The sequence below is a fragment of the Ambystoma mexicanum genome, chromosome 1p (assembly GCF_040938575.1).
Source record: "Ambystoma mexicanum isolate Mex_15411 chromosome 1p, UKY_AmexF1_1, whole genome shotgun sequence".
NCBI lineage: Eukaryota > Metazoa > Chordata > Amphibia > Caudata > Ambystomatidae > Ambystoma > Ambystoma mexicanum.
The window spans coordinates 791,532,628-791,548,137 of NC_090921.1; the positions used below are offsets into that span (position 1 = coordinate 791,532,628).

At 44.3% G+C, this 15,510-nt stretch overlaps 1 protein-coding gene across 1 annotated transcript in view; it reads left to right on the forward strand.

The window, feature by feature from the left end:
- The window catches only part of LOC138512403 (cytochrome P450 2B4-like), a 176,784-nt gene that overhangs the window by 16,717 nt on the left and 144,557 nt on the right, over positions 1-15,510 (forward strand). The window contains exon 2 of the mRNA XM_069627680.1: positions 3,574-3,736. Within this exon, the coding sequence (XP_069483781.1) occupies positions 3,574-3,736 (163 nt within the window). The remainder of the gene's footprint in view (positions 1-3,573; positions 3,737-15,510) is intronic.

Sequence of the window (15,510 nt, forward strand, 5' to 3'; positions counted from 1 at the left end):
GAAATGGGATGTAAGATAGAGAGTCATCAGTAATAAGTCAATCTAAAAGAATAGAAAAGTCTTCAGTGCTTTTTTAAATGCAATAAACTTCTCTTACAGCGCACATTTACAGGCAATTTATTCCATGCAATGGCCGCTTTTACAGGATAGGACCTTTCTTTTCCCCTGACTCGTCGGGATCTAGGGCATATGAATCGCATGGAGTCCTTTGATCTGATATCTCTGATAGAATATTGGATAGTGATACGAGTTTTCAGATATCTGGGGGCATCGCCAAATAAAAATGTGTGCGCCATGGTTTTAATTTTAAACTCTATTGTCGCTTCTACAGGAAGCCAATGCAGTTCTCTTGTATACTGTGATATATGGTCGCACTTTGATGATTCTCACAGCATCATTTCGCAGAATCTGCAATCTTTTTATATGTTTGCTCGCTCCGCCTAATAATGCGTTGCAATAGTCTAATCTTGACATGACTAAAGCTCTAACTAGAGTAGCACAATTTGTTACTGAAGCAAAGGGTTTTATCAGGCATAATAGCCCGAGATAGTATTGTATGTTTTTGTCACACTTCCAACTTGAGCATCTGCATTAAGCGATGCCTCAATGGTAGCCCCAAGAATTTTTACTTTATTGACTGTATTTATTAGATGTTGGTCAATACATAGCTTTTCGTAATCCACTCCTATTTTTCTCTTGCTTTGTCAGAGCCAAAAACCAGGGGTTCAGTCTTCTGACTATTAAGGCAGAGGCCATTTTTCATCATCCAGATACACATTTTCTCATATACAGACGTGATAAGATCTGTGTCCTTTGCATATTCTCCACTCAGTCTAAAAAGAAGCTTAGTGTCATCTGCGTAATTGGTGAAATACAATCCCATAGTGTCCAATAGATCACACAATGATCGACAGAAGACATTAAAAAGGGTAGGGGACAGACAGGCTCCCTGCGGAACTCCACATATAACAGGCTCTGAATTAGATGAGGCATTTCCCCAGAAAATCTTGGACTTTCTATTACTTAGAAATATCCAAAGCCATTCAACAGTATTGGTAGAACTATTTCCAATTTCCTGAATGCATGTTAGAAGTTTGTAGTGGTCTACAAGATCAAAGGTCGCTGAAAGATCTAAAAGCATCAGCCCTGATCCACTATCATCCATAATATCTAGCATTGCTGTTTGTAAATCGAGTATAGCAGTCTCTGTCCCATGTGCAGTCCTAAAACTGGACTGTCGCTGGTGTAGAATGCTTGATTTCTCGAAATACTGTTGGAGCTGAATAGCCGCCACCTTATCAACTACCTTCAGCAGAAATTGGACACTGGTGATAGGTCTGTAGTTGGAGTATACTGTGGGGTCTAGATTTGCATTTTTAAGTAGAGGGGTAACTGTGACACTTTTCAAGAGGTCAGGCACATCATTATCTAAAAAAAGAGGCATTTGTAAAATGAGTCAGAAAAATATCTAAATATTGTAAAACAATTTTTGAGGGGAGAATGTCCATCTGAAAAGTAGTAGGGCACATTTCCTTGCAAATTTTAATAAGAGAGTCCATTGTAATAGTCTGAAATGAGAAAGGGGGATTAACATAGGATTGAGATTGAGAGGTAGAACCCTGAGCAATAAAATTACTATTGGTCTCTTTTGCATTGGCAATCATGCGTTGCGCTTTATACACTTTATCTGAAAAAGCTTTTTGTACTGCTTCACAATCCACATTATTCAGAATAATGTGTTTTATTTGGGCTTTTACTTTTTCCAACGATTTAACAATCTCAAATAATTTCTTGGTGTCATTGGCAGAATTGGAAATTTGGGAGTTAAAAAGACCCTTTTTTCCTGCAAGATTTCTGTCCGGTAGCTTTTCTCTAAAACCTTCAATTTCTGTTTTTTTCCCTAGGGATTGACCTTTAATCCACGACCAGATGCGGTGTGCACCATTTTTGGCTATATTCTCTCTCCCTGACTTTTTTCTCTTTCAGAGATGCACTTTCATCAAGTAATTCGCAAGTACTTTGAGCATACTTAGGTGCTAGTATAGTAGGTGGGTCATGATCTGATGTAGAAGTCATCAATTTGTTTATGTATTTCTGTAACTCATCAGGTGTAAGTTTATTAAAATTCCTACTAGTGACTGTTTGCAGTTTATTAGATTTCTAAGATTCCTTTTTAGGGAGAAGTAACTCGAAGGTCATTGTGTAATGGTCTCACCAGACACAAGGTTTAATACCAAGAAGTTGTAGGTGCACATTGCTGGCTGCAACCCAATCAAGGGTGTTGCCATGTATCAGCTAAACCGTGATAGGTTAGATTTGTAATAAAAACTGGAGAGCTTCCTTTGGAAAGGGTTTTGGGGGTTTCTAAATCATCCCCTGTAAAGGTGATATGCCCAGCCTAATTCCTATTCTGGTGAATCTAAAGATGGCCAGATTTAATCTGGGCAATTGGGTGGGTGGTACGTAAGGGGATTCACTCTTAGGTTATGCCAGCTGCACATTTAGGAGCACTGATGCCTGAACAAATAAGTGGGATTTGAAAACATCACCTTTAGTGGGTTGTGGATTTTGTAATTCAGAACTGTTTTAATAGCAGTCCATTAATACCCCAATCCATATGTAAATCTAGCATTAAAATCGACCATATAGGCACTTGGTATTCAGAAGGATAAGGAATGTGTTGCTTAACTCTCCTCCTTGGCTGTTATGGTAAATTTAGGTTGCGAGCGCAACATGCAATGTTATTTGTATGACCTTGCTTCATTGCAGTGCCGTCATTTTTGTATGCAAATTCTTGTTTCCATTACAATGGTACCTATATGTGTGATATTGGAACATACATGCTGTCCCACAGGTTCATGACAGCACTGCACACTAATTGCTGTGCTGTAAACACAGCAATGTTTTAGTTTCTTTTGTATGGTAACCTTTTTGTATATGTTTTTGCACTATTGTATGTGTTGTGTGAATAATGACAAAAGGAATCAAAATGATGAAATAATTGTTTGAAAAAATAGTTTACAAGCTAAATAATAAATGCTCTGTAAACCTGATCTACAAAATTGCTATTGTATTTGTATGATGATACCAGCAGATATACAGTCAACTTTGTTAAGGTTGCGAATGGGCTATTTAATGAAAGCTCCCACCAAATAATTGGCCGAAAAACTCAAAAAATTTACATTAATTAATGTGAGTGTGGAAATATATGTGGCAGGGCCCCCCCCCCCCTGTTTCATAATGCATTAAGCCCAGAGTCCTCCCGCTAACCGGGCTGTCCCTCCAAGTACCCCTTCTCAAAAGGAATGGGCGGGCGTGGTGGGGAAAGATGTTTGCCATGGTGGGGTTCTCTGAAACCAATAACATTGCTCTGTGGGTTTTGCACCCGCTAAATTTGTGTGTAACCGGATCATTGTCTTAACAGTGGGTCTGACCCAGCCAATGAGTACCATTCAGGTGCATCATGAGAGCATGCATTTTGAATACCAGGAAATCTTTCTGTATATAGGAATTTGGATTATTTGTATTTGCTACTTTTCTCAATGAAACCTTTGGGATTCTCTCTCTTCTAAGATGCAAAAAAAATATGGCGACATGAGCACCATCTTTTTGGGCCGCACCCCCATCATTCTCCTCAACAGTTACCAGGTGGTGAAGGAGGCTTTGGTGCAGTCTGCCTTGGAGTTTGCCAGCCGGCCATCAATCCCTGTCCTCGAATGGATACTTCATGGCCTAGGTATGTACTAAGTGACCCTTCTTCTGAAGTTAAGGTGGTGGTGGTGGGCATTCAAGCTGTTGTGATGGAGATCTGGCCAGACTTAATCTGTATAACATATTGTTTCATGGACCCAGTCAATGTTAATTATGGTTACAGGGGGAAACATAAAGGCAGTGTGTGGTTTAGCCCAGCCTGGCTTAGTTATTGTTGTGCCGATATGATGTGATGTTAAGGCACAGTGCTGGGGTAATGAAGGTGCTTAAAAATACGGGAGTTTATTCATAGATGGCCCCCAGTCCCGTGCCCACCTCTATGGATGTAAATGTTGGACAGTCTGTTTTTTGGTTGAAGCAGGCAATGTTTTGTTGATTAGTGTAGTGAAGAGAGGGTCACAGGAATGCCCCCGTAATCCCCATGAACATAACGGCCCAAAGAGTCAAGAATGCACGAAGTCACTCACTATTCGGACAGCCCCCAGGAGCGCCAGTGACTGACACGTGTGCAGAGAAGTACTCTCTCAGACAGCCAGTCAAACCTTATCAAGTGAATGTCTTTATGTATACAGGTGCTTCAACAGTGGTCATAGACCCAAATGCCATGATGGATGACATTGACTAGATGCAGAGAAACCACTGTGTGACGTCATTAGTTACACTACAACATAGCCACGTTAGTCATGAAGTACACCTGCAACCATGCACAGCTTTACACACTCGTATACATGAAGAACATGCTTACACAGTTCTGTAGATAGAGGATGGATACATATACATACTGTCGAAGCTTTTATTATTTTTCTCATTAGCTAAGTGCAGAAATGCTGAACGCAAGGCAACAAAGAGATGCAGAGTAAGCTTGCAGATGCATATGGCAACTAACCCTATGGAACTACAGGATCATATAAGGAGCCTGGCAGGACCAATTAGGACTAACCTATAGGAAAGATAGCACTATATAAGGGTGCAGAAATCATAGAATAAGTATAATGAAAATCACATAAGGCCTTAAACTGCAGGACAAGAGACGAGGGAAGCAGAACCAGGCTGCCGATGCAGGAACAGAGACAAGCAGCACATTCCAAATCTAAACACGATAAGGGACCATCTGCAGAAAAACAGAATAAATCCTTATAATTGCAGACCAGAAGAGCTCGATTTCGTGGTCCTCAACCACGTGATGAAGCCGAGCTAGACAATGGGTATTCACCCACAGTGGGAAGACAAACAGTTCTCAGCAACCCAGCATGAAGTGAAACATGAACAAGTTAACAACGTTGCAACATGGGTCTAAATGTGTTTTTAAAAAGTTTGTAATAAACCCAAAACAAAAAGACAACATTGCAACATGGAGAGCACTCTCACAGGAACAAATGGAACTGCTAACAGATACATTGGGCACACAGTCATTCACATCATCTTGAAGAGATGCACAAAGGGCTGAGAACCGAACTGGGTCCCAGGCCTGAGGAAACCAGTTCCAGCCAATCAGGGGACAGAAATCCAGGGGTTGATGGCAGGGGACAAAGATCAATGGTAATCCTGTGACCCTGCAACAATGTAATAGATAGTTTCATGGGGATGGGGCAGGCTAGCCACCTGACATGGAAGGGTCAATTGGGTAGGATGTATAAGGGCAATCCATAGTGTCTGCCACTCCGAGCACCCAATGAGTACATGTGATAGGTTTTTTGAGGAGGGCCCAGATTGTGACGCAATTCTGTATCAAAAAAGGCTGACATTACTTTGGAAATGATGACTGCAGAGATTTTCTGAATGTCATGTATGATTCCTGTCGGTTTTTGTAATAAACAACAGTTCTAACTTGCCCTTGCCTGAGTCCTCCGTTTGTTCTGGGGAAGGGTTGTTGGGCCATTGGGAGCTGAACGGGTAAGCTTGTAGTTACCCCCAGACCTCTGGCATATCAGACCTCACCAACAGTAGTTCCTGCGCTGGCTGGCTCTCCCGCGGTGAGCATGTACACAAAGGTGGAGGGAATGTTAGCATCTCTAAACAGATGGAAAGATTATTTTCCACAAACAGGCCTTAAATGGGCTCCGGTATCTACACGTGGAGGGTAGTCATAAAGTACTGCATAGCGGGATGAAAGGGAACTCGCATTGGATGAAACCCCTCTGGGGTGGTCCAAAGTAGAGGTCTTTGGATGGTGTAGCCTGTCCTAGTAGTAATCAAAGACCAGGATTGCAGCAGAGAGGGGATCTTGTATGGGGTTGGATTGCAGAGATCATCCCTGATTGTGGTTGCGGAGTAGTGTCTAGATCGACTGCCATTGATTACTACTGCACATCAGGCCTCAGACACTACTTCAAGGGAACTATTAACCGTGGATGACCTAGCTTTAGCCTTATAAACTTAGCCTGTGTATTGGGGTTGTTATTTCGTAGAAAATAACATAAATAACATATTGGATGCAAAACATACGAATAAAATTGTGAGTGATAAAATAACACACCTACGAAAGCCGACAAGACTTTTTAATTACCAACCATATTCAGAATAGATGGCTTCCTTGATATGCCATTGACGGGGCATTATATGCCAGGGCTACAGCAGCATAAACAAGTCTGCGGCAATGCCTTCATATGTTATCACAGCCATACATTGTCAGTTACTGCCATCTTATTTCTATTCTAGACTCATACATAATGTATAGGCATACTATTCTAAACCGAGCACCACATATCCCAGTGCTGCCAAACTATACTGAGTATTTTCTCTTATATGTGTGTACCTTCGTGTAAAGTCGGTTATAGCCCCACATGCTTGGTGTAGTCTCAATATGCCTCATATGTCCAGGTGATACCATGATATGCTAAGTGCAGTCGTAAGTGACCAAGGGCATCCATTTCATGTCAGTTAATGCCTCGTTTTCTTGGCACAGTCACCATAGCCAAGAAACAGTAGCTCATCTCCAAGTGCGGCCATCATAGGTCAAGTGCAATGTCGGATGTTGAAGCAATCCCATTCTATGCCAGATACAGCCTTCTATGACCGTAAGAGACATAAGTAGGTAACAGCAACACATGTCCAGGTGCTGCATTACATCCATGTTAAGTGCAGCCGTAAATGCTGTAATATTGCATTATAATGCTAGTTAGTGCTTTGTATACTCGTCACAGTCACTGTATGAAAGTAACACCATTATATGTTCAGGTGCTGCTATCATCATATGCCAAGTGCAGCCTCAAATTCCCATTAATGGCATCTAATGACAGTCAGTGCCTCATATGAATGATATAGTCATCATATGTAAGGTACAGCCTTTCATGTGTAGGTGCCACCATCACGACCTATCTTTCCCTGACATCACTCTTACCTCCTAGGGTCCCTTAAACTCCATTTAGTCACCACCATGCAATTCACCGACAAAAGGGAACATGTTTGTTTGGCTTATAGAATGGAGGAAAACATTGCAAATGCAACGTACTAGTTAAACTGCAAGATTAAAGATACCTCTGCACATTATAATGGTACAGTAAGTACATGGGAAGTTGCCTGTTCTGGAACCCTTTAACAGTGAGTTTACGGTATTGCGACAAGGCCTTGTGCACTACAAACTGGGTCTAAAATTTACAATTTCTATCCCTAGCATGTAGACCAACATTCCCCCTGTCATTTAGGAGATTATCATTCAGTTGCGTTTTTTTCTTTAAATTCAAATAAGTGTAGATATGCTTTTCCCATTTATGAGTTCACATAATGGCAAGAAAAAACAGGAATAGGTGAGCAGCACTCGAATTGACATGGAGTTTGTTGGCATGTATGTAGTAGCAAGAGCTTAGTGACTCATTCAGTCAAGAACTCTACCCCTAATACAAGCCTTTCATCTTTAACATAAAGGCGAGGATTTTTAAAAGCTTGACATTGAAGATCTTTGTAAATTCCCTTTTGAAATACGCCAGGAAAACCTATGCCCTCCTTTGCATAAATGAGACGTAGCACTATGCTAGAAGTCATGGGTCAGCAACCTTTTGCACTCCCGATGTTTTGAACTACAACTCCCATCGCCCCTAACCAGCATAGTCAATGGCGAGGAGGTCATGGGGGGTCATAGTCCAGAGCATCTGGAGAGCCACAGGTTGCATATACGAATGTTAGTACTGAGCATTTCAAAGATGACTTGTATGTGTGATCTTGGAGATTAAGCTCACACGTTCTTATGTAGTTGGGGTAGGTCATTCCTGATAAAACATTCCTGAACAACCCATTCATGATAAAGAAAAGGTTTCAAGCAACCAAATACCTTAATATTTTTTACACCAACCACGTTGTTTTAGCTGCATAAGCATGTGGCAATAGCACTGCCTTATCAAACTGTTTTTACCAAACCTTTCCATATTTTAACAGTTCAAAACACACACAGCTCTTGCCACGGATGCTCTCCTGTGCTTATGAGACTGCCCCACCTCTATTCCAAGACAGAAAGCTGGCTCTCGGAGCTGTGTTTTGCTTTCTTCCAATGCCACTGCTCTTGTGACCCATGCCTGACCGAGCCAAGGGTACCAAGCTGCTACATCTGGCGACGCTCACGTGATATCAATGGACTTTTTCATTTCTGGAATCCCTGACTTGGTGGCAGGGTTTTAGCTTTATCATTTCTACCTCCTTTTTTCCCTTGGGTCTCAGGAATGTGCTGGTTGAGTTCCTATAGGATCTAGGGTTGTCTCTATACTCAGAGGATGGGTCTTTCTCCACTCAAAAATGGTTTCCACATAGGTGAAACAATCGCATGTATCAACTGCTCTAGATAAACTAATGGCCACGAGTCCAAGGTTCCTGGGTGATTGATTTCCCAGGCCAGTATCCACAAAGTCATGCCTCAAGGAGCTATGGCATTCCTGCGCACTTCTTTCCTTGGTGGAGTCGGTTGTCAGTGAAACTGGTCACCACTTGTGCTTCGGATGCATTTCTTCCTGGGATGGTGAGATGGTCTCCAGCAGTGGTTGGACCCCTCATGTCCTAAGGAGTCTGATGTTCTTCTCATTGGGAAGGTGTGTGGATCCCCCCTCGTCCTCTGGGGGTTTCTAATGCATGGTCGCTCCTCCTGCGACATTCTGGATAGAATTAACCCCCCTGCCCCCTTATCTGCTTATCTGTACGGTAAGTCTTGTACTCTTGAGGTCGAACTGATTGCTTGCTCACAGCCACTTCTTATGGATCCCTCCCTACTTGACCATGCTTGTGGATGGTGGGGTTGCCAAGGTGGCCATGTAATACCAGGTGGGTGGGTGATGCCTGACACAGGGGCAGGATGGGTAGAAACCCTTGGCAAACCCCACATTCTTCTGGTGAAGCTGAAGGAACCTGTCTTTTTGCCCCAGCAGCTGGGTACTGTTCCTTTTTAGACACACTTGTGAGCACCCATAGAGAATCAGTACATTCCCTCTCCGGGAACATGTTTGTCAGAAATGATCAATATTCTTTCTTACCAAACATATACCTTATTGTAAAAATAAGAGGCCTAAGTTGTATGAGAAAAGAAGCTGCAAGTGAGAGCAAACTTATGCTCATTGGCACCTCCCAAGGGCCCAGCATTTGGAGAAGGCATCCAGTCCACCAAGCAGCTTTAGAACAAAAATAGTGAAGAGCTGCAGAGTCCCAAGCAAGCACCTCTGCACCATGACTCCCAGAGAGTTAAAAGCCCAGGTGGGAACTCCATGTTTTAATACATTGTGCCATATATCTGTAGTGTGGAAATCCATGGAACACCATGCAAGTGGGTAGTCATGCTCAGCAAATTCAAAGGCCCCAGTCCCATTTCCATGCATGTAAAAGCATTACCCTTGTTATCTGGCGCATTAGCGGCCCACCAAAGGAAAGGGGATTCAGAACCCTGTGGGTGTTTAGAGTCTGAGTAGGAGAGCGTTTTCAGTAAGCTGGAGGGGCACAAGGGAGCACAGAATGTTGGAACAGGTGGAAGGAACAAAGCTAGTGGTGATCAGGATAGAGGAGAGTGAAAAATGTCAGAAAGAGTGGTAGAGGACATCAGGAGAATTTCGAGAGATTTCAGGAGAAAATGGTAGACATCATCGGAAAGAGTTCCTAGTCTAGCCGGACCCATGCATGAATGGGAGGACTTTTGCTTTGACCTTTTTCTTTTTGCGATACCAACCTCAGGGCGGCTGTGACATTAGACCACCCAGAAACAACACTGGGGTTAATGTGAACAACCCTTAGAGAAGCAGAATCCTAATAAAATTAAAGCCAACATCTCTGTATATGTTCTTGCATTCTAAAGTTTAGCTTGATGCAGGGTCGGACTGGTCCATAGAATTGTCTCGGGCACCAATGAAAAAGTGGCCCACAGTTTTCAAATGGCTATTCATTCCTTTTGTGACAATATCTCCATGGTACCCAAGGGGGAGTTTTTGATAAAACGTGATGTAAATTATGCATTTTAGACAATATTTCCTCAGCAACACTGGTCAAACTATTAGCTGCTTAGTAAAGTAACTCATAAAATTGGCCCAAACTGGCTAAAAAAAGTGGCCCACTGAGACCTAAAAAACTGGCCCACACAAACGCTAGTCTGAGCATGGCTTGATGTATCCATCTGAGAAAATCCTACATCAAAGAACCGTGGAGAGACCGATTTGTGCAGGCTTTTTCTTTATCCTTGTTCCATTTGTAACATACCCTAGCCTGAACCTCCAATCCTGTCTTTCTGGTGTAGCCTTCCTGTATCCAAGGGATATAGAGTCGGAATTCTCTGCCACTTTTTTTCAGGCATATATCACCCCTGACATGCTTCAGGTTGTCTGTGTCACTGTATGGTCCCTGCCAGCTCCTCTATTCATGATTTCTACTCTTGCTTGGAATCCCAACCAGGTCCTTCTCTCTGTGAGGTGGCCCATAGTCTACCTCTGTCTGTGCACTGGCCTTTGAGACTGGGTCACGGGCCTGACTCGGGTTAAGGGGGACCTGGGACCCCTCCCGACCTAGGACAGGAGGCTTCCTGGGTGCAAGCCAGAGACACCTTTGTCTCAAAGCTAGGGAAGGGGAGTGTGGGGAGAGAAGGGAGGGGGTCAGTACTTTACTCCCATCTTGTCCAATGACTGCAAATGCTGATACCACCCCCTGTCAAACAATGTCTCCATACTCTCCTCTCCCTCCTTCCCGCCTGCTCTTTCTTCTCCCTCTTTCACCTCTGCTCTCATTCCCCCATACCAATGTCTCTACTCTCTCTTCTCCCTCCATCCATCCTCTCGCGTCTCTCCCTTCACCTCCACTGTCACATCTCCTTCTTCACCTACCCTACATGTTTACCTCTGCTCCTTTCACATTGCTCTCTTCTCCCTCCTTAACCTCCATTCTCACTTCTCCCTCCTTTGCCTCTGCTGTCCATGCGTCCCATATTCCCTTTTTGCCTAACTGCTGCACACTATCCCTCTCACTGAGTCACAGTTGACTGTGTTCTGTGTGTGCGCAACTAATGCCGGTGAATTGCTTCCAAGACAGTCTGTCCTTGCTGTCTATTGCTGCCCTGGGGAGGAGGAGGGGTTAAAACCCCTAAGGAAGCATGGAGCGCAGCGGAGTCAGCGGAGCCACAGTTAACACAGTTTACGGCAGGGTACGCCGCGCTGACCATCAGCTGCTGCAAGGAACTTCGTGAATGGGACCCAATGGATTCGGAGGGAGATATGCTGCGAGGAAGAACGAGACTCCAGACACATGTGCAAGGTGAGAGTTTCCACCCGCCTGTAACCCTTTGCAGCGAATCTGTTACGGCTTCTCCTCCCATTCCCTGATTCATGCCCTTGATGAAGGGGGTCCCTACTGCACCGCTACCTCCTCCGGTTCGTGGTGATTTACATTAAGTGAGGCCCACTTCTACACCTTTATTTACGGCTTCAGTGTCCCAGCTATCGGCATCAAGGCGTGACGTGACAGATGACAAGATGAAGGGCGTGGAGCGGGGATCTCCGTATAGCGTGGGCATGGCACTGACAAACTCTGTGCCCAGGAAGGAAACTCTTACATTTGATCTTTCCAAGCAAATGACCCTATAATGACCCCTAACAGTAGAACAGTCCATCAAGTTGCAAAACAGACTGTGACATGGCTAGCGGAGACCAGACGAGCAATGATGGAATCAATTCTGGATTCTCAAAAAATTGATTTAAAGCTTGCTGAACACTAGAGAGACAGGCGCTCCTGACCATTTTTGTGAGCGGGCCAGAATACCATGGATGAGCCCAAAGGGATCTCGCCCCCAACAGCCTGCCCAACCACAGGCGAAAAGCTCATTAGAAAGTGAGAATTGTATTCAGTCTCTGGCTACTCTGCTCCCTATTAACCAGCCCATCGCTGTATTAGATTAATCATCTAGTGAGCGGTTGGAAGAGCCTGGACGGAAACAGAGGAACAAGATTATTGCTTTCTTGACAGCCACCTCTACACAGGATATCATCCTGATGGATACAGTGGTAGAAGAGCAGCAAGGCTCGATTAAACCCCCCTACCCGAGAAGGCATTGATGTCCACGCCCCAGATGACGGACAAGTGTGATTCCAACTTTTCAATTCTTGGGAAAAGCAGAAGACCAACAGACCAGCTCTTATAAATCAGCAGAAGAAACTTAATAATCCACCTAAAAAAAGAAGCCCAAAAGAATGTCTCCAGAGCCTTCATACACAATTATGAAAGGACCACAATCTATGGTGTGCTCTAATTGCACGATGAGCAAGGAGGTGAGAAAGGAGGCCATTGTCCCACTTCTCTCCGATAATGTGCACAGTAGTAATGCGCCCTTGCCTATACAGGCGGATGAGCCTGTCAGCCTTTTGGATCTCACTCATAGCCACTCGATGGCCTCGATGGAGTATTCCACTTATTCTGTTGAATCAACAGAAGAAACGCTGGCCATTAAAGGGGCTCAGGCGGAGAGTCAGCATGCAAACGTGACCAGCAAATCTGTGCCCTTCACCTGTCGCGCTATTCTCAAGCCCAAGCAGGCAGTTTTGGTTCATTCAGAGGAGGAGCACTACTTGACGTTAGCAGAGCATCGCCAATTGGTGGAAAAGAGCAAGATCTCGGATAATAGCCCTCCTTTCATACCAGCTTCAGCCAGCAGGCCTCGAGGGAGAAATCCGGGCCTTGTAGTGGCAGACATCAACTGGAGCCCCTTCTATTCCAGTGGAGAATCTTGATCATATGAATGATTGTCTAATATTAAATAGATCTAATGTAATGATCTTACTGCATCATGTTCCCGATCCGTGATCTATAAAATCTAGAGACCTTCTGGTTTTGGAATTCACTGAAGGGTCGAGATTTGATTACGTAAGATTGCATGTGAGAGCGCAATCCATTTGGGAAAGGATATGGAGTGCAGCCCCCTTATTTTGGTCACTGAACTTTGAGCTCACGCAAGTTGAAATTCATAAACAAAAAAATAGGAAAATCTGACAGTCAAAATCGAAGGTTACTTTTGGAGGATGTAGCAAACACTCACCGGTGTTACCATCGTCTAGGCTCTCGGGAAAACCGGATACAGGGATCCCTCATAGACCTCGATCAAGCCAGTTCAGATGCAAATTAAATTTGATCGACCATTGAAAATTACCTTCTCCCGGATGCCCAATGAAGCTCAAAGAGTAGAATATGATAACGCTCATCTCGTGATATCAGCAGAAGACGAAGACTGGTCATGGATCCACTCGGATTTGACTACCTCAAATAAACATTAGGTTAAGGGGGGTCATGAAATGCACTCTGTTCTGATGGGATCCTGGAATACTAGGGGCTTTCTTCACTTAATGAATGAGACACTCATGGATTGGTCTCCCTTTCATAAACTACTCTTCAAGAAACCTGGCTATGTGAACCTCCCTTGGCTGATAACTATACAGTATTTTTAAATCATGCCCAAAAGGGAGCTAAGGGGAGACCTTTTTCGGGATTGATGATCCTCATTAAAAAATCTCTATCTTTGGAAATAGTGAGGCACATTATGCCCAATCCCTGGGTGCAGGCCTTAACAGTTAAATGGTCTTTTGGTGTGGGAAACAAGTTCTCAGTGATTGCATTTGTTAATTTATATCTGAACCACCTGATACACATCGACCCCTCCTGCTAGCCCAGGAACGCCATCGCAACTTAGCCCTAGATAACGCCAAACAGGCATATAGAGCGATGCACACCAATCTGTATGAGATGGGTGACAAAGCTAGCAAACTATTGGCATGGCTAGAACGAAGAGATGATGGCCACCGTCAGGTCAGGGAAATCAAAACAGATAGCTCAGAACTATTACAAACTGATTGCGACATTGCGGATGGGCTTGCATCCTATAATGCAGAACTTTATAAACCCCCAGTAGATCCTGGGGTGACGACGCTGCTTGAGGGGATCACACTCCCTCAGTTAAGCACCACACAATCAGCCCTCCTTGAAAAGGACATAACAGAAGATGAAGTGGTTGTAGCCATTTCGCAACTACAGTCAGGGAAAACACTGGGGCCGAATGGCTTCCCTGTCGACATATGGAAAAGGCTGGTAGGGAACGAGATAGCCCCACACCTACTTAGAATGTTCATACACTGCAAGGAGCAAGGGATCTTACCACCTGACCTGAGGAAATCTAACATAATCGTGATTCCCAAAGCAGAAAAACCCCCAGAAAGATGCAGCTCATACAGGCCGATTTCCCTAATCAACAGCGAGACCAAAATCCTGGCAAAAGTGCTAGCGAACAGATTACAAAAAGTGATAGCCTCGCTAATACACCCGGACCAATGCGGATTAATGCTGCAGAGGTCCACACGCACGAACCTCTGCAGACTTCACCTAGCACTAGAAAGGGCCCACACCCTTCAAGAATCTCTCGCCCTCCTAGCGATTGACTTTGAAAAAGCCTTTGATTCTGCCTTCTGGGACGGCCAATGGGGAATTATGCATCAAATGGGATTTGGGGAAAAATTCATTGTCTGGGTACAACTCCTATACAGCTCTCCAGAGACAGAGGTAAAGGTGAATGGTTGGCCCTCGAGAGCCTTCCAACTGGGTAAGATAACAAGACGAGGCTGCCCCCTATGGGCAATGCTCTTTGCAATAATAATTGAACAACTAGCTATATTACTAAGAGACACGCCGTCATGGATGGGCTTCAGTTGGCGGGTGGGCCGGGAAGATAGTTTCCTTATATGCTGACGACCTCCTGATATACTTAGGGAACCCAACTGTCTCTTGTCCTGTGGTTACGAACCTACTGAAACAATATGGACCGTTCAGTGGTCTAAAGGTAAACTGGTCCAAATCTATACTCTTCCCAGTTAAAGGTGCAGGTGATGCCATCCCAGATGACTGCCCATACCCTGTCAAATAGGCCATTTCCGTTACCTGGGCATCCAGATCACGACTAACCTTACAGAATATGTGAACAGGAACCTGCATCCGATAACGGACAGATTCATAGAAGATGTGCGCCACTGGGCTCTGCTTCCACTGACTCTACTGGGGAGAGCAGCGATGTTTAAGATGAGGGATCTGCCTCGATATTTATACATTTTGCAAAATGCCTCGCTCCATGTATCAGCCCTTGAATTTCACAAAATGGACCCCACTCTTAGACAACTTCTATGGGACGCAGGGCACCCGCGAATAGTGCTGCAGACACTTCAACGCTCGATTTGGGAGGGCGGCATTGGGCTACCACACCTGCAGGCTTACTACTGGGCTAGTCAAATGACAGTGGTCAACGACATACTACATGAGGGCAGAGACCTACCTCATGTTAAAGCAGCAATAGCCGCGATGCACGAGTCGTCCCCATTG